General features: G+C 46.5%; 1 protein-coding gene across 2 annotated transcripts; it reads left to right on the top strand.

The window, feature by feature from the left end:
- The first annotated feature begins 1,215 nt into the window (after positions 1-1,215).
- Positions 1,216-21,170, top strand: hectd2 (HECT domain containing 2). 2 transcript variants are annotated; one of them, XM_047032016.1, is made up of 21 exons: positions 1,216-1,790; positions 2,648-2,774; positions 3,798-3,936; positions 4,060-4,162; positions 4,915-5,004; positions 5,145-5,209; positions 5,305-5,350; positions 7,044-7,153; positions 7,241-7,389; positions 7,484-7,607; positions 8,041-8,137; positions 8,230-8,337; positions 8,783-8,915; positions 9,502-9,590; positions 11,294-11,452; positions 14,074-14,148; positions 14,271-14,358; positions 14,518-14,624; positions 18,229-18,344; positions 18,490-18,633; positions 18,741-21,170. In XM_047032016.1, the coding sequence occupies exons 1-21, from the start codon at positions 1,698-1,700 to the stop codon at positions 18,859-18,861; spliced, it is 2,283 nt and encodes a 760-aa protein (XP_046887972.1). In that variant the 5' UTR covers positions 1,216-1,697; the 3' UTR covers positions 18,862-21,170. The 2 variants fall into 2 exon arrangements, with proteins under 2 accessions (XP_046887972.1, XP_046887971.1); XM_047032015.1 differs by having other exon boundaries at positions 3,786-3,936.
- The last annotated feature ends 2,721 nt before the right edge of the window (positions 21,171-23,891 follow it).

Here is a 23,891-nt window from a genome sequence, read left to right as displayed (position 1 = left end):
TTTCTAACTGTAAAAAACGTGTTGGACGCTGTCAGATAGGCTGACGATATGAACATGGTCTATAGTGTCACTGTTGGAATTGGGACATGGTGTTAACCTGAGTGTTAGGGTTAGGGACATGGTGTTACCTTAGGCTTAGCGACACAGTGGCAACCTGAAAAATAGACCAACGGTCAAGGGGACTGCAGACAGCCCATGGACACCAGCTGCCACTTTATAACCAGTGTTCAGGACTAATAAACACACACACATACAAATGTCAATGCACAAATGTAGACAGATATACAAACACACGCATACACATATGCCTAAAAACCCGCTTGTATGTGTGTGTGAGAGACTGCAGTGATTGACAGGAGTGAGGCCAGGAGATATTCATTTGACTGCTTAGGGTTCGTATGTCCCTTGGTGTTTTGATTCACCATAGGGGACCAGATTGAACTATGCACAGCATGTGTGTTCTGCTCTGGAAATGTAATTCAATGTCCTATTTGATTTGACCTCCTGTTTCTTTTTCAGATGATGGTACGCATCAATAATGTCCATAATTATCTCAAGGTACTACCAGCCCCATTTGGAACAGTACAAAACTGCACTGTCGGGCAGCGCGGATAGGACCGTTGGAAGGCTGTCTGTAAAGAGGCCTCTTCTGCCCCCTGCTGGAGTCAGACCCTAACACAGACCTAGGATCCTTACGGACCTGGGAAGTCCAGTTTGACTGTTCCACGGCTGTATTTATACTTTCTCATCTGTCTAGATTAGAACCAAGGTAGACAGTGATTCTTAATGCAAAATAACGAATGCTGGCACTTATATCAGACAGTGCAACAGACTACAGTAGAGCAAGTTAAGACAAGACAGGTGTCATTGTTAACTTAAATCAGCAAAATGCAATGTGAACTGAGAATGATCTCACTGTCACAGCACCAGTTGTTAACGTTTGGAACCAGGTTTAATATATGTTTGAAAGAGCAGACATCCTGCTTGCCCAGTGGTTGAATCGTTTTTAATTTCTTAGAATTTTTTGCAGAATACAACATTTCCACTACACAGTCTAAAGTAGGGGAGAAATAATATTTCATTTATTATATGATTGCCATTGACCTCTGATCTCTACCAGCCGCCAAACTTCCTACAGATTAACATGTCCGTCCTCTAAGTATTTTCCTCGCCGTCTCACTAGAACAGGGTGGAGGGACTGAGGAGGGGCTGAGTTCTCACTCAAGTTCAGTACATTCACGGCAACTACAGAGGCGCGGAGAGGGTCGGGCGCTTACGTAAGGGCAACTCTGGTATCCAAGCTTGTAACTATGAACTTTTCAAACAATATGGCGCATGTCTACAGCTGCGCTACAGACTTAGACGATAAGACTCCTTGCGTTGGAAATGATGTATGTATAGATAATTCGTTAGAATAGTGATAATATAATTTGGACGCGGACTCGTCGGAGTTTAATACTAGTTCGCAGCATCAGACCGCCCGCGCGCCTTCGATAACTTTTGAGCGAGCCTACAGTACTCACCTGCTTGCCATGAAGACTTGGACCTTTTTCGGTCCATAACCGTTACTTTATAACAGATACCGATTCTTGAATATTTTGTTAACGAGTATGCGGGTATCATGTATCTTTTTTGTTAGGGCATATGCTTTAGCGTAAATGTCTGTGACTGCAACTTAAACGAGACAAGCAAAAGAAATGCTGTTGAATATGAGGGAGAATAACACGCCGTTGTGTCAGAGGGAGAAGGAGAGAGACAGACTTCCCCCGATCTTCAATCACTCCACATCCGTAAGTATAGCATACCTACCAAGACTATAGACTATATGACATTCGATTCACAATAAATAAATAAAAAATCTAACTAATTTGTGTCATTGGCAGCAATATTGTTGGCCAATTATCGTTATTGTCTAAAGTGCAGGATGTATGGAAATGCATTCACTTTCAATTTGCTGCCTTTTGGAAAAGATGCAAAGATGAGCTAGACATACTTCACCCTGTGTAAAATGTCCCCTTATTATATCTGAGCTTGCCTTATGGAGAATGTGTCAGTGTTGAAACTTTAGGGTGGGACGTTTTGGCCAACTCTTCTTTCTGTGTTCTCTAACTATATACTGTTGGAACTGTGTGAGTCATCATTTCTACCAGATGAAGTAACATTATCACTGCTGTCTATAAAAGGGGCCAAATAGTCTCTAAATAGCAGTGGTTTCAGTGGTTTTAATGTGGTTTCTAATTGAGTAGCCTAATTTAGAGTATGGTGATTAGTTTTTAAGGCAGTTATAATAATACATAACAAATGAGTAAATCCAGGGGTTCACAGAAACAGAATCAGAAAGTGATTTATTCGCCATGAAAGTTTGCACAAACAAGGAATTTACTTTGGCAGGAAGGTGCATACAATAAACATATAGGGACCTAAAATTTAAATATGTGTACTATCTATACTAAGGGTACATAAACTAGCAGTAGGTAACCTATCACTGTTATAAATCACCTATCCATGACAATGGTGGAAAAGCCATGGCAGGTTTTAATTTTAGAGAGTGCAAAACATATTATAATTTGTGAGGGTCTAATAAAGAAGAAAAATCTTGATTTATAATTGATAAATGATGAGATATTACTGATGCGTTTTCTGACAGGTTTTAGAGCGAGGGCCAAAGCTGCCATACCCTTCCATCAGCAGTCTCATGTCTTCAGCCAATCAGAAGAGAGATGCTGCTGGTCGCTGTCTTTCTTCCCCCTTTATCCTGCCCAGCATCAAACATGGTATGTTCCATCTGTTGTAGCTACAGGTTAACATGTTTACAACACATTCGTAATGGCTGACATAGTAAGGTACTTTGAAACCCTTATACGACCCAAGACATGGCATGTCAGTTCTTCTGTGTCTTGGTTTTTTATACACTGGCGGTAATGTCTTTATTGGATTTTAAACTCTTTAGTAAACCACCAATATATTGTGGGAATTAGATGTAAGAAGTGCTTCTGGGTGCAGCTTGTGGGCTTGTAACAGCCTTAATTACAAAGGGTGCTTTATAATGTAAAGCTAATTCCTTCTAAAGCTAATGAAGCTTCCAGGTGTTGTCTGCGGGGTCACTCACCTCTTATTCAGATGTTCTGTTTTGTATCAACTGTCTGGGCTCCACTCAATGACAACACTCATGTGCTAGAGGAACACGTTGACATTTAGAAACATCAGTGAGGAGCTTTCAAGATGAATCTCTTTCACTGTGTTTCACAAAGGAGTCTTATTGAATTTCAAAGTGAACGGCGGCCGTCTGGTTTGAATGAACTGACAATAACTGGGAGGCAGATGTGTGTTAGCTGCTCCTCTCAGATGAAAGATGCTGAGGGAGACTAGAGGATTAAGGACAGCTATCATGGTAGGCCTTTCTTTGCAGAGGGGAAGTGGCTCTGGATGCAATAGGCAGAAGTCTGTTGTTGTGCATAGTGGCAGCTGAATGAACAGAGTGAGAGTGTGTGTGTGTGTGTGTGCGCACAGAATGTGTGTTTGCATCTGTAGTTGTCTTGTGTAGCTGCTGAGTCAGACCGAAGTGTTTTCACAACACAAGCTGTTGTGAAAACTGCTGGAGACATGGAGACTTATACTTGGACCCATTGCCTTTCAGTGTCACGGCCTGTTTTGATGTTGTGATTTAATGTATGAGCTTGTGATACAGCATTGTGTAGAACCGTACAGGAGCAGTTGATACAAAGTCAAGTACAGTTTGTATGATATAGCTGCATAGTGTTTAGTACGTGACTGATGTACAGTAGGTTATATTGCAGGTAGAGAGCTGCCCCCACTGTGTCCTGAGGTCAAACAGAAACATCGCATCACCATCGATATCCTGCCCCCAGAGGTTAAAGCACGCCTCTCCTCCGACCCTGTCATCCCTCTAAGAACCAAGACCACCAAAGAGTTCCTGTGAGCACACACACACAGACACACGCACCCACACACGCACATCATCATCATCGTCATCATCATCATCATCATCATCACAGCAGACAGTCCAACAGTGTGTGTGTTTCTGTTGTGTTGGTCCAGGGAGGACATGGACAGGGCCACTGTCTCAGGAGACTGGAGGATGGTCCATGAGTTCTACTGGACCACGTTTGGCTCCTTCCTGGAACTCAACGCAGCCTTCAAGGTGGGATGACACCATTGGTTGGCTGTGAACTGGTCCATCCTGACTGCATGTCATGATTGTGTAATAGTGGACAGTTATCATGTGTGCTTTAATCCATGATTTATTCTGCTTTATCCTACCTTAATACAAACTAATATATGATGTACAGTACAATTGGAATAGCACAATTCAGTATTATTTCTTTAAATGTGATCTGCTGCTGATAGGTGGAACAGAAGGTGGTCATTGTTTCGGTTGGAGCTAAGTGTGTGAATGGGCTCTTTCTGAGGCACAGGAAAAGGGGCATTTAGCGAGTTGTTATTCAGTCTGCAGATGAATGAATGAAGTCATTCAGGAGGCCGTTTAAAAAAACAGCACCTGTGCCTGGTTTCCATGGTGATCATTCCTTGTAAGCACAGAGGTATAGAGGGAGTGGATGGTCATGAAGGCTGGGGGGTTGGGCAGGTAATAGCCAGTAAAATGTCTTGTTATGTTAGTTGATGGAGGTCATGAGAGTCGAGATGTCAAAACATCTTTAACAGCCGTCAGAGTCCTAACAGACAGGAAGTGAATGTGACATTTACACTGAGATGTTTGGAGCTATACCATGAGGCTGACTTATCTGTCTGTAAACCCAGAAAGCCCTATTCGTCTAATGGTAGAGACTTGGACTTGGTGAATGGGGGACTGTGGTGTGGACTATGTAAAGAAGTCAGCCTGGTAAAGAACATGGCTGTGCCATGTGTCTGCCTGAACATGTGTTTATGTTTCAGAAAGAAGCAAATGCTCCTTTCAACACGACGGAGGACTCAGGAATCAACACCAAGTTTGTCAATGCTGTCTACGATGCACTAAATCTCACAGTACGTTCACTCACATGACCGATTGTTACGACGTATGGTGGGGAAAGTAAGAATTCGGGTCATCGATGATGCATTCGATGTCCAATGCAAAGCACACTCTGGGTCTAAATAACGGAGAAGCTTTCTTGCTGCTTCTCCAGCCTCCTGACACTCAGAAGGCTGTGCTCAAGGGCATCATCAACTGTCTGCTGAGAGAATGGAAGGGGTGAGGGCGTCGATCATCGCTACACACCTAAATGTAGACACTCGTCTTGGTACTTAGAGTAGCAGACAGGGCTAAATATCTGGCCTTTGTTTCAGGCGTCGGACGAAAGATGATCTCAGGGCCTATTTCATCCTTGTTCAGGTAAGCACTCTCTTGCATGTACACTTGCACACACACACTCGCACACGCACACGCACACACGCACACTCACTCACAGACAAATTGATGCTTGATAGCAAATGCCAGACTATAAATAGGCCATTATGACTGTAGAACATGGAGTACTTTCCTTAAACAGCTGCAATTTTCTCATTAGAGAAGTTACATCGTACTTTTCATGAAACACACACACACACACACAGACTTAAACACATACTCTTTGGGCTGTACAGTTAAGCCCTGTCATTTTAGAAATTCAGTGTTGAGTATAGCTGTCTCAGAGTCACTGGCAAGGCAGTCAGAAACTCGAGAAAACTCTTGATCTCCTCTCTCACCACATGGACCATTTGCTCCAGTCATAATTCAGGCGTGCGCGCACAGACACACACACACAGACAGGCAGACAGACAGACTGACACACACACACACACACACATACAGACACAGACAGACAGACACACACACACATACAGACACACACACAGACACACCACACTCTCCATAATGATAGCTAAGTGTTTACTTCACACATGAGCTAGAAAGGCAGGCTCGGCAACATCCAAATATGGACATAAACGTCAGTCTCAGAGTCTGGGAGACAGGATGGAAACTACTTTTCTCTGTTTCTTAAAAGACATGGTTTCCTTTAATTCAACAGGGCAGTGAGTTAAATAGTAAAAACAGTTTTACTGTGATTCTAACTGAGCGCTCCAAGCTCTCTCTCTCTCTCTCTCTCTCTCTCTCTCTCTCTCTCTCTCTCTCTCTCTCTCTCTCTCTCTCTCTCTCTCTCTCTCTCTCTCTCTCTCTCTCTCTCTCTCTCTCTCTCCCCCTCTCTCTCTCTCCCTCTCTCTCCCTCTCTCTCCCTCTCTCTCTCTCTCTCTGGTTTAGATGTAGTCTGACGGTGATTATGGTGGTCTGCTGCATTGATGTGTGGGCCCTTGATGGTCTGCCTGACCCACATAGCAGCCGATTCTGTGTGATGTTAAAAGGCAGTGGGCAGTGGCTGCGTGGTGGAAGTGTGTGGTGGTGATGTCACCCAGAAACCTGCTTTTCCTATTAAAACAGACCTTTTTCTCGAGCTTGCGCCCTCGTTCCCCCCTCCATCTGGACGTATGGGCCTGTGTGACTCTCCCCTCTCTTCTCTGTTTCTGTCTCTCTCTCCCCTCCTGCTCTCTTTCTTTCGCTTCTCGTTTTACCCCAGTACCTCTATCCCCCGCTACCCGCTTTCTACACTCCTCTCTCCCTCATCTCCATGTCAAATCACCCCCTCTATCTCCCCCTCTCCTGTTCTCTGTCCCCTCTCTCGGTTCCCACTCTCTTCCTCCTCTCCAGCTATTTTCTCTCCTTTCTTCATGTTCCCCTCTTTCTCTCTCCCTTTCTCCCCGTCCCCTGCAGTAGCAGATGAGGTCATGTCGGAGCAGAGCAGTCTGGTTTGCTCGGTCATGCCAATCTGTCTCAGCCTCTTTATTACAAACCAGACGTCTCTCTGCCCCGTCGCAATGAAAAACACATATTTCCTTTCTGACGGAGCTCTATTTAAACAACCCTCTCTTTCTTTTACTCCCACTCTCTTGCTCTCCCTGTCTCTTTATCACTTGTCAATGTCTCTCTCTCTTTCTCTCTCACTCTGCCTCTCTCTGTTTCTGTCGGTCACCCCCTCCTCCCTTGTTTCCAGAACCCACAGTGTACCAGTCCAGCCACCTATGTCATCTATGCTCATCTACTGAGACAGGTGGCAGCGCTGGCAGAGGCAGATCTGCATGTCTTAATGCACTGGCTGAAGAAGTGAGTCTGTCCGTCCGTCCGTCCGCCTATCCGTAATATGTTTCTGCTGCTAATGAGGAGTGTTGATCGAGCTGTGCTTTGCTCCAGATTGTCTTCTAAGCGCTTGAAGCACCTTGTGGAGCGTGTGCATCTCTTCATCTCCACTCGCCTGTTCCCCTCCAAGCCGGAGGAGCTTCCGCCCCTGGCCAAGTGCTCCTGGTGGATCCCCTCCGCCACAAAAGTCCTCTCTCTGCTTAGTGAGTCTCTAGAACCACCTCCACCTCTTTTCCAAGCTCATTGATTCTAACTCTGACCCCTGACCTCGGGCCCTGTGGTTCCTTGCCTCTGCAGATGCAGCCAACAGTCTGTCCAGTCGTCCTCTGCTGCCCTACGCAGACTTCTACAACCCCAGTCTGGAGCTGACTGACTACATGGAGGACTACCGCTCCTGGCAGGCCCAGGGCCCCTCCACCAGGTCAGACTCTCCTGCTAGCTCCACCAGGTCAGACTCTCCTGCTAGCTCCACCAGGTCAGACTCTCCTGCTAGCTCCACCAGGTCAGACTCTCCTGCTAGCTCCACCAGGTCAGACTCTCCTGCTAGCTCCACCAGGTCAGACTCTCCTGCTAGCTCCACCAGGTCAGACTCTCCTGCTAGCTCCACCAGGTCAGACTCTCCTGCTAGCTCCACCAGGTCAGACTCTCCTGCTAGCTCCACCAGGAGATAGGAGGCAGCCTCTTGCTAGCTGTACGAGGAAGGCCTCTCCCATTGAAGGCCTCTCCTATTGAAGGCCTCTCCCATTGAAGGCATCTCCTATTGTTTCAGACATTCTCTACTATTATTTGTACTCCAGGTTTCTCATTGCTCTTAACCTCAATGTGTCTCAATGTGTTCATGATCTGTCCCCAAGGTTCACCTTCTGCCAATTCCCCTTCATCCTGTCTGCTGGGGTGAAGAAAGCCATCATCCAGAGAGACTCAGAACAACAAATGATCAGCACTGCTAGAGTAAGTCAAAGACACACACACACACACCTGTACACACAGAATGCACTTTGGTTACACCTGGCTAAAAGCAGTGTCTCTGCTGTGTGTTTCAGCAAAGCCTGGTGGACAAGGTGAGTCGTAGACAGAGAGTGGACATGAGCCTTCTCTTCCTCAACATCAGGGTCAGGCGGCTGCAGCTGGTAACAGACTCACTTGATGAGGTAATCACACACACACACACACATACACACGTGCAACCCCCACCCACGCACACATAAACCCACATTAGGTAACAGCAGCACACTCATTGTCCTGTCTGCCAGAGCGTTAGACCTGTAGCGGGGGCTGAGGTCTGGAGCTAACAATGATGTCATGATAACTGTAGCTGGGCTGAGCAGTGACGCTAACACAGATTGTGAATCATGGAGGATTCCACTGTCCTGAGATCATGTCTTCAGTTATCTCAGTCTTCTGAAGGCTGGAACCAAAGAGGAAATGTAGATTCTCCCAGAGAAACCCCTTCTTGGATGTAACAGAACCTTAAATAATCTTAGCCACTTTACCAAGTTTTGTCACAGTGACTGGCTCAGCAGTAGCCACTGTTGGTTTTCATGTTAGAGTTGAATGTGTCATCTGACCCCCATCTTGCTTTGTTTTTTTTATCAGTTGACCAGAAACCGTGCAGACCTGAAGAAGAAGCTAAGAGTTACCTTTGTCGGAGAGGCGGGGCTAGACATGGGCGGACTCACCAAGGAGTGGTTCCTCCTCCTGATTCGTCAGATTTTTCACATGGACTATGGTACGAATGTTTGCTCTATTTCTTCTACAAGAATACAAATAGCCATTATTTATCAAGCTCCCTATTTGCTCTCACTTTCTCACACCCACACATTGTTCACTCAACAGGCCCACACACACACACACACACACACTCACACACACACACACACACACACACACACACACACACACACACATTAGACTTAGTTCTCATGCCTGTTGAAGGTTCCCATGGCAGAGAAGCCCAGCCGCTGCTGACTACTTTATTAATAGACACACTCATTCTCTCAGGGACTCTTAGATTCTGGAAAAAGAAACTAGTGCTCTCTAGTAGTCTTCCCTCCCAGGTCAGAGAGTGTGTTTGTGTGTGTGTCAGAGAGAGAGAGAGAGAGAGAGAGAGAGAGAGAGAGAGAGAGAGAGAGAGAGAGAGAGAGAGAGAGAGAGAGAGAGAGAGAGAGAGAGAGAGAGAGAGAGAGAGAGAGAGAGAGAGAGAGAGAGAGAGAAAGAGAAAGAGAGATTGTGTGTGACTGTGTGTGTGTTCTGTGTCATATCTGGACATATGTTTTACAGTTTTATGTGTTTTTTGTGTGTGTCCTTCTCTCCAGGCATGTTTACATTCCAGAAGGACTCCCACTGTCACTGGTTCAGCAGCTGGAAGTGTGACAACAACTCTGAGTTCCGATTGGTTGGTACTGTATCCTTTGATTCTATAGTGGGATGTTTACAACCTATCAGTGAGGGAGGACGTGTTACAGTAACATCCTATCAATGTCTAGATCCAGCTCCTGTCTCTCTAGATTAAATGCTGCCAAGTCTATGGTCCTACAAAATTTAACTGTAAACAGAGAAATGTTGTGATGAAAGGCACTATGTTAACATTACAGGAGCTCATCTTAGCTGTGGTGGTGTGTGTGTGTATATCTGGTCCTCTGCGGTAGCCTGTCATCTGTGGAGCAGTGTTCACGTGGCAGTGTTTCTCTCTGCGGCTGACTAGCCTTGCTTCGCTGCACAATCCCAACAGAAGAGATGAGGGGCAGGGAGGGAAGCAGCCTGCCAGCAGGGCTCCTGTCACCCTGCTCACTGTCGCCTCTCCTGGGACATGTTGTCCTGCCCACTTCCCTTCCACCTCACCTCTCACAGAGGTGGTTCTGTCCGTCCCTCTCTGGTTTCTGAATGTGTCTCTTTGTGTATGTGTGTGTGAGTGTGTGTGTGTCTGTCAGTCTGTGTCTGTACATAAAACACTGTCTGGGACACAAACTGATGTGAAGAAATAGAAAAGTGCCATGTCACTTTAGGGAGATCCGAATAAAAGTCAGAGGGGTGCCAGACAGAAGGAAAGAGAGAGAGAGAGAGGGGGAGAGAGAGAGAGAGAGAGAGAGAGAGAGAGAGGGGAGAGAGAGAGAGAGAGAGAGAGCGAGGGGAGAGAGAAGAAAAGAAAGAGAGAGGATAAGAAGGATGGTAGAAAAAAAGTTGCCGAAAGAGTGAACAGAGATAGACAGACAGAAACACACAGCTTGTGATGTCATCGGGCATTTGTGTGTGTTTGTGCTCTTTTTCTGGATGGGCTTGACGGGGCTTGTGGTGTGTGATGGAGAGATGAAGGAGAGTTCTAGTTGTGCGTCTGCCGCTGCTCAGTCTCATCTTCAGATCCTGTGGAATGTTCCTGATGACCATGCCAGGAACCCTCAGACTGTTTCTAAGCTGCTGTCTACCTAGCTAGCACACTGCCCCGGGCTTTAAGGGGACAGACTTTAAGAAATCAAGGGAGTGCCTTAATTTCTCTTTCTCATTCCCATATGAGTCTCCCTATATTCTTTCTCTCTTTCGTTCTCTCTTTCCCTCTCTCTCTTTCTCTTTTTTCTCTCCTCCATTGTTTCTCTCTCTCTATCCAATCTGGGTCTCTCTTCTTACTGCCTTATCTCTCTCTCTCTTTTGTTTTCCATCTATCAGTTTGTTCTCTCTCTGAATGTACCGCTATGTATATAGCACTAGCTCCTCCCCCTTCCTCTCGTCTGTAGTTCCATCTGGTCTCCACATGTAGACAGTAGCAGCTGCCAGAGGCCCTCCCCACTCCCACCGTCTCTCCCTTTCTACCGTCTCTACTTTTCCACCTCCTTCCCCACCCCCACGTTTGCCAGTCCCAAACTCCTTCCCTCAGTCTCCCCTCCTCCCCTGTCTCCTCCCCTTCCCTACCTCTTCCCTTCTCCCCACCTTTCTCAGTCCCTCCTCCTACCCCAGTCCCCACTCCGTCCCCAGCTCCTTTCCCAGGCCAAACTTCCTCCTTCCCACCTCCTTTCCAGTCCCACCTCAGTGCCCCGAGGCCTCCCTATTTCCTGTGTGTATGTGTGTGCATGTTGCATTGCCACTGTTGTTTAACCTTAACTGGTTGTATAACAGCTGATGGGCCTAGCTGTGTACAACAGCATCACTTTGGACATCCGCTTTCCGCCCTGTGTCTACAAGAAGCTTCTAACCCCACCGGTTCCACCCTGCAATCCAGATGCTCCTGTCGGCATGGCAACACTCTCCCTGGACGACCTGCAGCAGGTCATGCCGGTATGTAGCTCCACCCAGGTCAAATTGTACTTCTGAGTAACATATTGTCTTGAAAGTATACTTTATATATCTGGGTTGGTGCATTGACTGGTCAGAGTTGCAGTGTCATTTTGAGATGATATCATTGGTCGTAATATATTGAAGGGAAGAGGGTGAACCCGGTTTTGACCCAAGCTAGAACAGTCGGTCAAGTTCTCCCCACTTTGTTAACAATTATCTGCTGGGTGTCAAGCGGGGGGGTGCTGGGAGGAGTTCTGTACTGGCAGTGTGATTAGTACCTGGCCACAGCAGAGTGTGATGCTGGTAATAGGACTGGGGGACGTGCAGATGACTCATGAGGAGGTGCTGAAGGGTGAGCATGGCACAGGAGTGGGATGGGATCAATCTGCTGCTGTACACGCACATGCTCAAACACACACGCTCAAACACACACACACACACAGGTACACACAAACACACAGGTACACACATAAACACACTCACACACTGAGGCTGAGGTGTCAGATTCACAGCTCTCACTGCTGAGTCAGCATAAAAACAGATGCTGTCATGAAACAGCATCTAATATTATATCACTTTTAATAAATGAATACATAAATAGTGTATGTTAACTTTTACTTACCAGCAGAGGGCTCTGATGCTTCACTTTTAAACTGCGAACTGAGCTTGACAAACTAAGAACACGCAACAATTTGTTGTGTCATGCTTTCCCGGATTCGATGATGTTATCGAAACAAAGCCAGATACTAATACTAATTATTTATTTCTATCTTTGAGTAGTGTTACATATTCATTGTATATTATGATACAAGAGTATGACTCTGTCTCCAAATTGTGGGATTTGTCAAGTCAGTCTTGCTGAAGCCAGATGTTGGTGTGTGTGTGTGTTTGTGTGTGTGGCTGGGCAGCTTGCCATGGGCCTCCAGGCTTATATAACAGCCTCTACATGTGTTTATCTCTCTTTTGGGCATACGCTCTCTCCACTAGAATTGGAACACAATTCCCAAAACAAATGATTTTGTTAAAAAGGTTTTCTAACGTGTGAGAAACAGTTGTCTGTCCAGTGATCCCAATAGATGATGTTGTATGGTTTCCAGTTTGTGTCATTTAACAAGCTTATATCACATGGAAAAAATAGCAGAACATGTATATTGTACTTACTATTTAAAACATTAAAGCTGCCACTGGAAATTCCTTATTAGGAAGAAACACTTATGTAACTATGTTCTACATAGTGCATTGTCAGTTTGACTTTGCACTTTGTGAAACGACTGTTGGACTGGATTTGACTCAGATGAGAAGGGCTAACCTTCTCCACCTCTCTCTGAGAAGCCAAGTCACTGTAATGACTCACAATATCCAGTCCATCCCACATACCTATGCATGGCTACTGTACGAGGGAGAACCACCCTTCTAGTTGTGCTGTTTCCACTGTACTGCCAGGAAAATTTTGCTGTAGGATCCAGCAAAGAAACAAGGAACAGGGGATGAAAAAGGGAATCAATGAATAGAGAAAGAAGTGAAGTAATCTGCTAGTCACATTTTCCCTTCGTTAAAACTGTAAAGGTGACGTTGCACAGGCTAGGGTTTCCACTGGCAACATTAGCATAGCGTGTTAAAAACTCCTTTGATTTATGAAGTCAGCTCATGCTTTATAACTCTGGTGCTGTTACAGTTCTCATAGAAAGATATAAAGCAAGTGTTTGAATTGATGCAGGCGTCTAGTTACAGGCATATCCAGAAAATCATGATGCTAGGACAGCACTGTTATTCCATGTAGTCCATGTCTGTCTGATGGGAAATGTTAAAGTGATGTGCTCAAGGACATAGATGTGGTTAAAGGTGCAGAATGTCAGGAACACAGTGGTGACGTGCTCAAGGACATAGATGTGGTTCAAGGTGCAGTATGTCAGTAACACAGTACTGACATGCTCAAGGACATAGACGTGGTTAAAGGTGCAGTATGTCAGTAACACAGTGGTGACGTGCTCAAGGACGTAGATGTGGTTAAAGGTGCAGTATGTCAGTAACACAGTGGTGACGTGCTCAAGGACGTAGATGTGGTTAAAGGTGCAGTATGTCAGTAACACAGTGGTGACGTGCTCAAGGACATAGATGTGGTTCAAGGTGCAGTATGTCAGTAACACAGTGGTGACGTGCTCAAGGACGTAGATGTGGTTAAAGGTGCAGTATGTCAGTAACACAGTGGTGACGTGCTCAAGGACATAGATGTGGTTAAAGGTGCAGTATGTCAGTAACACAGTGGTGACGTGCTCAAGGACGTAGATGTGGTTAAAGGTGCAGTATGTCAGTAACACAGTGGTGACGTGCTCAAGGACGTAGATGTGGTTAAAGGTGCAGTATGTCAGTAACACAGTGGTGACGTGCTCAAGGACATAGATGTGGTTCAAGGTGCAGTATGTCAGTAACACAGTGGTGACGTGCTCAAGGACGTAGATGTGGTTAAAGGTGCAGTATGTCAGTAACACAGTGGTGACGTGCTCAAGGACATAGATGTGGTTAAAGGTGCAGTATGTCAGTAACACAGTGGTGACGTGCTCAAGGACATAGATGTGGTTAAAGGTGCAGTATGTCAGTAACACAGTGATGATGGGTTTCAGGACCTAGCTCGAGGTCTGGCTGAGCTCCTCAACTATGAAGGCAACATAGAAGAGGACTTCTGTATGAACTTCCAGGTAGGAGCACACACACACACAGCATTGTATCTAGTGTGATAGAGCTAAAGTTGACGATGACGATGATAACAATGGTGACAATGGTGAAGATGAAGATGGGGATGATGACGATTATGTGACAGGTCTGCCATGAGGAACTGGGAATCGTCAAGTCCTACAACCTGAAGTCTGGAGGAGACAAGATCCCAGTCACCAACCAGAACAGGAGAGGTAAGTGGACCATGCTGGTGGCTTCACCATGAGTTCAAGCACCTCCTCAACCAGTTGCATGCATAGCGATTCCTCATCCCTTAACCATGTCACTGCTCATGACATACTGATAGACCTCCTCATGATGATGATGTGGTGATGTGTTTTCCGCCCCTGCAGAGTTTGTCCAGCTGTACATAGACTTCCTGTTGAACAAGTCCATCTACCGCCAGTTTGCTGCTTTCTACCACGGCTTCCACAGTGTCTGCTCCTCAGACGCACTCATGGTGAGGGCTTGGATGACTCTGGGACTCTGGGAAACATTTGAGTTCTTGCATACTGGATGAATTCATCATAGATTCATTATATATAATATAATATAATACAATATAGTATATAATCCAACAGACAAAAAACACAACAAAGATAGTTTGTGTGTTACTGAGGGACAGGCTGCTCGGGAAAGGTGAGGAGGAGAGGAGTTCCTGTGGATGTCCGTCCTCTCTCTCAGTGAGTGGGGGAGGTTCCCAGGACAGAGGCCAGGCGGTGTCATGTCTTTAGCTGCTCAGAGCTCTTCGAAACTTCCAGATCAAGCAGCAGGGAGGCCTGGGTAGGACGAACAGAAAGAAGGGGAAAGAGCTGGGGGACTGTGTGTGTGCGTGAGTGTGTGCGTGCATTTCTGTGGATTTGTGGGTGTGTTGACTGTGCATAATCACTCGTGCGTGTTAGTTTCAGTGGAAACTCAGTGTGTGTGTTTGTCTGTGTGTGCGTGCGTGTGCACATGCTCCTGCACGTGTGTGAGAGAGCCTACTGTTTCTCCGGGCTTGCTAAATGTGTTCACAGGGGTACCCCGCCCCCTCTCTTGGCACCGTTTTCTAATGGTTGAAGTTGTGTGCGTAATTGGGTGTGTGTATCTGTTGTGTGGGTGCATTCTTGTCTATATGCATCGGTGTGTACGTGCTTGGGTGATATTGGTTGTTTTCTCCATTACCCCCGCATGTGTGGGCATGCACGTTGTGTGACTAAGTTGTGTGGGTGTATGTGCTTGTGTGTATGCGTGCCTGTTCACTCACTGCAATCATTTGGGCAAACTGTGGGTGAGTGTGTGTGTGTGGGTCTGCCTGCATGTGCGTGTTTGTCTATGCTCTGTCTCCAGTCAGTATCCAGGCTGCTGGAGCCACCAGAGAGGCAGGCCTGAGCAGTGAGAGAGTTGGTGCCCTATAGAAACCCTCTGCGCTCCCCGCCCCACTGTACAGAGGCTGGACTCCCAGCCATGCATATCAATCAGGGGCTCCACAGAGACACAGGCTCAAGACTCACACAAGCCTGCTGGGTTTTACACCCGGGCCCTATCTATGATCTGTCCATATGGTTGGTCTGGGTCAGACCGCTGTTTAATGAACTGCAGCTAGACTGCCTGTTGGAGCAGACTCCTACGTGTTTGCACATGGATACACACTGTAGGCTGGTGTTGTTGTACCACTTGTATAATAATGCTTTGTGTGAGAGTAAAGTAGCTACATAGAGAAGTGAGTTGCCACAACGTTTGGTTGGAAATGAGTGTTGCAGGCGTTCTTCCTCCACACAAACCCTCCAGTTCACTGTGGTCCAGCAGTGTGATGCTCTATAAACCTAACTCAGGGATGACAGAAGTCAGACTGATGGAAGTCTCCTGTCGGTTTTTGCTTCAAAGCAACACCTTAAAGATCAATATTAGGTAGTTGATCAACCCTCAGCGTTCGTGTGTGTATGTGACAAAGGCAATGAAGTGCCTGTCTGTTGCGCCACAGCCATCTCAACCTCAAACCTCTACTGTTAACCATTAATCATAGCTGTTAACTGTACTCAGAGAAAATAAGAGAACGTTCCACCGTTTGATTGTATGTGTGCATGTGTGTCTTCAGTTCATGTTTCAGTGGTTTTCGGCAAACCAGCATGTACAGAAGTACTGAATCCAAAGGTACCGAATCCTTAAGTAAGAAAAGTTACGTTTGGTGTGTGCGCGTGCACAGTGTCCAGTAAAGCAGCATTCCTCCCACTATTGGGCCTGTTACTGAAGCACTTGGTAGTGTGCCACAGTAGCTCAGCTAAACTGGACGGACAGCAGTCAGCGTTTCCAGTGCTGCAGCCTTAAGGAGTTTCAGGAGGGTTTAAAAGGGTTTCTCTTGGAGGGTTGATGAGAACCTAATCCCCCTCACTGTTACCAGATGACATGAAGGGGTGGGGGAGCTCTTCTGTGGGGTTGTTGTTATGGCTACTTGCCCCAGGGCCACCTATCTGCCCTGACAGAAGATCCTGTAGCTCGTTTGGTATTAGGTAGCCTGTAATGTCATCAGTTTAACCAAAGGATCTTTATCTTTATAATCTTGATTCTCAGACGTTTGTGTTTGTTAGTGTGAGTGTGTATCAATATGTGTATATGCATGTGGCATGCACCAGCACCTAGGTTGGTCAGTGACAAGACATAGAGGGCTGAACATATTTTAGCACTAGAGAAAGCAATTAGCCCCCCCCCCCCCCCTCCTCCTCCTCTCATGCAACAGTTGTCTAAACTCTCTGTGTTTACGTAAGCGACCACAATCCACCCGACCGTCAGCTGCAGAAGAGTTTTGGGGGAGGGCTGGGGGAGGGGAATTGGCAGGGGTTGGGGGATGGGTGTGTCAGGGAGAGGTGGAGGTGTGTTGGAGGGTGGTTTGGTAACCCTAGCCTGCCCTGACCTTCTACTGGGGGGAAGTTGCCATAGGCAATCCTAGGGCCTGAACAAGCCTTGTCGTAAGGGATTGGGAACTGGGGTGGGGGTTGAAGCAGGAGAATGGTTTAATTGGAAAGTGGAGCAAAGGTGGAGGGGGAAGGGCACAAGGCAGGGGAATGGAGGAATAGGGAAGTGGATAGAAGATAGAGGGGGTAGGGTATGAGGCAGGGGAATGGAGGAATAGGGAAGTGGATAGAAGATAGAGGGGGTAGGGTATGAGGCAGGGGAATGGAGGAATAGGGAATTGGTTGGTAGATAGAGGGGGTAGGGTACAAGGCACAGGAATAGGGATAGGAAAGGTAAGCGGAGGGAGGGTGACATAAATGGTGAAAGTGTGAGAGATTATGTAAGAGAGGGTGAGAGACAGGGTGAGAGTGGATGGGAAGGTGAGACAGGGTGACAGTGAGGGGGAGAGAGAGGGGGAGAGTTATTTGAAAGGCTGAGACGGGGAGAGTGAGAGTCAGGCTGACAGAGAGGGTGAGAGAGAGGGTGAGAGACAGTGAGAGACAGGGTGAGAGACAGGGTGAGAGAGAGGGTGAGAGACAGGGTGAGAGACAGAGGGCGTGTCTGTGTTGGGAGCCATCGGAGCCTTGCTCCGAGCAGTGATAAGGCTGTGGGCTGGGAGGTGATAACAGGTTGGGACCGGCCCAGCTCGGTCGAAACTGGTCAAGGACGTTGTGGCCCCTCACAGGAGAAACTCAATCAGATCAGGCCTGGAACATGAAGCCAAGCACATCTAATATCCATGCATTCATCTGATCTGATGCATAATACATTGTAGTAAATTGAAATAAACTCCCATTTTTAACTACTTTAGCGAAGTGAACTGATGCCAAGATATATACGTTTTGTAGAGTGAAGGTTACATGGAGAGAGTCTACTGATGAGGAGGCATGACTAAGGTATAATGGGGTCTAAAACTGAACAGGAAGTTGAATTCCATTCTGCTGCATGCACGAGGTCTGAGTATCAAATCAAATCAAATGTTATTTGCGGCAACCATTTGACAAAAATGGTCACAGAGGGCTTCACACACGCCCATAGAACTGCACCTAAACCTGTATGACTTTAACAGTGGTTGTATAGTGGTTGGGGTGTGGTCAAGATTGTAACAGAGATTGTGTTTGTGGTCCCACCAGCTGTTGCGTCCAGAGGAGGTGGAGGTGCTGGTGTGTGGCAGTCCTAACCTGGACATGAGCACCCTGCAGAGACTGGCCCAGTATGAGGGCTACAGCAAGACTGATCCCACTGTCAGGTATCATACCATCATGTCCAGACTCTCCTTGCATTACTGATGCCCAAGACAGGAATAGAAATGACTAATGATACATGGGATATCAAGACAATAAAGGCCTCTGTAACACCTGCCACCCCCCCACCCCCACCCCCACACACTGCAGGGCCTTCTGGGAGGTGGTGCTGGCGTTTCCTCCCGAGATGCAGAAGAAGCTGCTGCACTTCTCCACAGGAAGTGACCGCGTGCCAGTAGGGGGTGTGGCCGACCTCAACTTTAAGATCTCCCGGATGGACGTCTCCACGGACTGGTGAGGAAGGAGACCTCTCTCTCTGTCTGTCTGTCTGTCTGTCTGCCCGTTGGTCTGTCCACCTGCCTGTCTGTCTGTCATGTTTATCATCCCTCTGTCATCCCCAGGTTGCCGGTCTCTCACACCTGTTTCAACCAGATCTGCCTGCCTCCGTACAAGACCAAGAAGGAGCTCAAGCAGAAAATAACCATCGCCATGTCCAACTCAGAAGGCTTCGGCCTGGAGTAACCTCCCATGTGCTGGCACACACACACCCACCGACACACTATCACACACGTGCACACAGACATTTCCACACCTTGAGAGACTGCCAGGGATTGCAGTAGAGATCTGTCCACAGGCAGGTGCCTGTCACCCACGACACAAAGAGATATTGCTCAAGTCACCTGTTACCATAAGACCCTGAAGGCATATCAAGGTCACACTTTCCAGAGACTGGCAGCCCTGCCAGGTAGTTAGCTACTGTTCCACTAAGCTCTGGCTCATTGATACCAGACTGGTCACAGGGAAGGGGGTGCACGTTGTAACAGAACTGCCGCGTGGCTTTTTAAAGACATGACCTAAATGTGGGACATGATAGGAATGTGTGTGTGTGTGTTCTGTAGTTGGGTGTGCCGGTAGGAGGGTGTGTGAGTGTGTGTAGGAATAACTGTGTGTGTTAAAGTAGTTTGAAGAAGGTTCTGCAAGAGGGTGGTGTGACTCTCTTAAAGAGACAGAGAACCCTTAGCTACCCAACCAGAGTTATGCCTCTCCCTGACCAAGGCCTGCATGCCTGGAAGAATAAACTCAGTCACGCTCTGACGCTGGTAAATTATAAAGAATAAACCTTAACATATTTAAACTAATATATATTTTCTTGGCCTCAGAAATGTTGGGACCATATTGAAAGAGGCAGTTTGTGTGCCAGAGTATTATGATCCGACTTTCCTTTCTGGCTTTTAAATGTTGGGACGAGAGAGGGAAATTATTCTCCCAAGTTGTTCAGTAGTTTGTCAAGCTAAATAGGATGATATGAAATGTTACTGAAGGTTGTGCCATATAAATGTACCTGTAACATTTGTTGTTGATAGTCACTTGGCACCAAATGTGTAATACTGTATGGGAACGTGATAAAGTAATTGTCAGTCATGTTGCTATTAGCCATGTTATTATGTAGCATCTTGGTGTTCTATATGTAATATCTTTTGCGGCGTCCACTCTCAGGTTATCCACATCCTAAATTGTATGGTCATGTGAAAGAGTTTCCAAGCTAAAAAAAGCTTCTTTGTTTACTTTTCTTGTGTAAGATTCTTTTATGGGTTTTTAGTAACGTTTTTTTTCTTCCATGCTAGTTGTGATTTGCATTTAGTAACATTTAGTAGTTGGTCTAAGAAGTGTGAAATCATGTGCTGTCGCAAGGGAAAGAAGATTTAAGAAGCCAACCACTGGTACATACAATGCAGTTATTCCTTATCTAAGGTTATTTCTGGCCAGTGTGAGAGTGGACAAGAAAAACTGGACACCCAGCCAGACTCTTATCTTTGGCCGACTGACCATGTCTGTCACACCACATTCTTCCAGAGGCAAGTTTAGAACGCTCTGAAATACTGCTGTCGTTCATCACATGCTGGACTGGCAGGTATGCGTGGTGACAAGATGCTGCCCTTCCCATCTAAAGGTCACTGGAGGACAGAAAGGTATGTCCCAATGAAGTTACCTGGGGTGGAGGGAGGGCTGAGGCCCCTGTCACAAGCTGAAGATGGGCTCATGGTTGGGGCTGGGGTAGTGGGCGGCTGGCTGCCCTAGGGACTGCGGGTGAAGGCTGGGGCTGAGACTAGACGACGAGGAAGGGACCAGTGCTTGTGCTTGAGGCTGCTTGTGGGGCAAGGGCCCACATATTGACACTGGTGCTTGTATACTGTCCATGATCTGGCCCCAGCACACCTAAGAGAAGAGAGACACGTAGAACACAGCAGGTCTACAGCAGGGTAGGGCTGCCGGGTTCAACCGAGTTACAGAAATATAATCCTGATACCGACATAAAGAGCCCACTTTGTTGACTAAATCTATCTACACAATGCTGTTCATTGTCTTCTGATCATGCACTTCTTTAAAGGCATTTTTTTGGGGGGGGCTGAACATATATTGTTGACAATTTACTATGAAGTATTCCATAAACGTTCTGTTCAGGTTTACCCCATTTCTCTCATGGTCTATAACCATCTCAAGAGGAGCGTGTCCATGCAATGCTTCCCAGTACATGTCCTGCAAACAGCACCAGGTCTAAAGTGTGTTTGTACAGAGGAACAAGGACTGTTCCAAGCTCTCCTTCCTCCACTGCTGCAGAGCTCCCCCGCCCGCCCAGCCAACAACAGGCAGCTTCATATGAACTCTATATGTTCTGTATGCTTCTGGGTACATGTTGTTCCAGAACACAGCCAGACCGGCCCAGAGTGTGCTGAGGGATATGTCATGACTAAACATTGCATAAAGAACCAGGAAATGGTGTAATTGGTTAGCTGTGCAGTGCATATATTTTGTCATCAAAGATGAAGTAGAGCAAATACTTATTAAGTACAGTATATAAATATACAATGTATACATTATACATATGTATTATAGTTGTCTTTGTATGTCTTTTAAAGTAAATATCCGTTTCTATTTAAAAAAGGATCTGCGACAAAATTGTGCTGATTTATGCATTCTTTCTCAGTGAATCGGACAGAAACTGAGATCGACTGCATTTCCCATGGTAGCAGAGACCAACCTATTACAGAGCAGCTGGAATCACCTGATTTATGGCACTCAGTTCTCTGTGCAAGAAGAATGCTGTTCCTTCTGCACTAATGATCACCCCTCACAATCACCCCTCATGGACAGTAAAGTTGCTGATACATTTGAGCAGTTTGGATCCTGACCCGTTCCTGCCAACACTGCGAGCAGAAAACAGTTTTGGGGCTTTATCTACACTTTTCTTCGTCTGCAGTTTATTTGCCCTTTCTCAAATACTTTTTTTCTAGATTGACAGTTGGTTTCCACAGCTACTATGCAGTCTGGCTGTTTGTCTTTGTCTGGCGACAAAGAACGCGTTGCAGCCTGGCCTGAATCTGTCTGTTGGAAGACAACTCTCTCTCTCTCTCTCTCTCTCTCTCCTTCTTATCTCCCCCTCTCCATGCTTGTTGTCATAATCCTATCTAACCTCTTGTCTCTCATTCCCTTTCCTCTACCTCCACCAGTCCCACGTCTTCTCTCTTTTGACTCTCTCACTCGAAATTCCATCCTCTCCAAAATACAACACCTCCCCCAGCTCCAAACCTGCCGTCTCTGCTCTGTGCCGTCCATATGCTGGACGGGGAGGGGGGAGTGGGGAGAGAGGAGTGAGCGGGAGCAGAGGGGTGAGTGGGGCGAGAGGGGTGGGAAGAGTGGAGGATATCAGAAGAGAGAGAGAGAGAGAGAGAGAGGGAGGGACAGGAGGGGCACTGGAGGGAGAAAGGGAAATTAAACTCTCAGATGTACATAGCCCTGCACATATCTATATCCTGGGGTTACGATCGGGGTCAGGAAGCATGGCCAGACCATAATACAGAGAATGCTGATCTGACTGACCGGATATCAAACCATGGTCTCCTGCATATCAACCCAAACATCCAACATCAGGCCAACAGGACATTCTTGTTGACCTGGGTAATTAGCCCATGCACATGTGAGTATTTGCACTGCGGCATCAGGAACAAGATTCCCACCAGTCTGCACAAACAGAAATACAACAATGTCAAATGCTACAAATACTATATAGGAGCCTCAGAGTTCACCCTTAAACAGTCACTGTTGCTTCTCAGGGACAGTGATCTTCCCATGCTTTACATAACGGTGAAGAGATCCAGTAAATCAACTGTGGAACCTTGGCTTGAGACAAAATGTTCTTTGATGGGATCTATTTTAAAGTGACAGACGGTGAGACAGAGAGACGGTGAGACAGAGAGAGAGAGAGTAAGAGAGAGAGAGAGAGAGAGAGTAAGAGAGAGAGAGAGAGAGAGAGAGAGTAAGAGAGAGAGAGAGAGAGAGAGAGCAAATGAAAGGGAAAGAGAGAGAAAGAGAGAGAGAGAGAGAGAGAGAGAGAGAGAGAGAGAGAGAGATGAGAGAGAGAGAGAGAGAGAGAGAGAGAGAGAGAGAGAGAGCAAATGAAAGGGAAAGAGAGAGTGAATGAGGAAGAAAGAGAGGCATAGAGAGGTGCAGGGGAGAATGAGAGGGGTTGGAACAGTTTGAAGTTAACAGTTTACCACTTACTTTGTTGTTACAAGTTACAGCTTACAACCTACATGCCGTCTTAGACCCCAGTTACAGGTGGAGAATGTGACAGGAAATATAAAAACGGCATAAGCCACCTCACGCTCCACTCCATTGTCTCATAGGATTCTTATATAAGATGACTGGCTGTACGTGTACTGACAACATTCTTAGTCTGAAGCTGACAAACGAGGCACACGGGTACATCAACCTCCCTTTAGAAACGTAGGGGAGCGATGTGAAGTTCTATGTGTGGAACCAATGCTACAGTATCATGACAAGCTGGTATGGCTAAATCAAATACCACCATCAAGCCTCTTCTTGGTCTAATGAATGGAGTTTGGTCTTAGAGATGATATGATCCCTGTCAAGTAGGAATGGCCATCGTACAGACACAGTAAAAACCAACTCAAACAAGACTACGGTATTTACAATATTCTATACATTGTATACGTGTGTAAATAGCTGCTTCCTCCTTCCTGCCTCACTCTGTCTTCATTTTTAGGTCTCTGTCACACAGTTCCTAGTGATTTGCTGAGGGACAGTGAGGCTGGTAGCCAGTGTTCCAGACATGTTATGCTGTGAACCCTGTCAACGTGAAAAGCTCTGAGTCATGCCATGTCACACACACATCTGTCACAGGGAGGATTCCCTGAAACGATGACCATAACAGCATAATCCATGATGACTGGAGAGTGGAAAACAACAGAGAGGGAGGGGGAGAGTCAGACAGAGAGAGACAGAGAGAGAGAGAGATAAAGAGAGATTAATATATCTTGTTTATATAAGCCACATTTGGTGGGAGAGGAATCGGTCCTGTGTGAAACTAGAGGAAAGAGAAGAGAGGAGAGGATGGAGAGGAGATGAGAGGAAAGGGGAGGAGAGGAACGGGGAGGAGAGGAAAGGAAAGGGGGAGGGAGAGGAACAGAGAAGGGAGAAGCGTAGAGAGGACAGATGGATTGGTTCTGCTCCCTCTCAGCTCATGTCTCCTG

Source organism: Hypomesus transpacificus, chromosome 13 (assembly GCF_021917145.1).
Source record: "Hypomesus transpacificus isolate Combined female chromosome 13, fHypTra1, whole genome shotgun sequence".
NCBI lineage: Eukaryota > Metazoa > Chordata > Actinopteri > Osmeriformes > Osmeridae > Hypomesus > Hypomesus transpacificus.
The sequence above is the reverse complement of the archived record's forward strand: the minus strand, read 5'-3'. Positions and strand labels throughout refer to the sequence as shown.

Bases quoted from the DNA above. Each gene is read 5' to 3' on its own strand.
- hectd2 (XM_047032015.1), top strand. From the start codon at position 1,698: ATGCTGTTGAATATGAGGGAGAATAACACGCCGTTGTGTCAGAGGGAG. The intron at 2,775-3,785 runs GTATGTTCCATC...GATGTACAGTAG, and splicing joins CCTGCCCAGCATCAAACATG to GTTATATTGCAGGTAGAGAG. The intron at 5,210-5,304 runs GTGAGGGCGTCG...CCTTTGTTTCAG, and splicing joins CTGCTGAGAGAATGGAAGGG to GCGTCGGACGAAAGATGATC.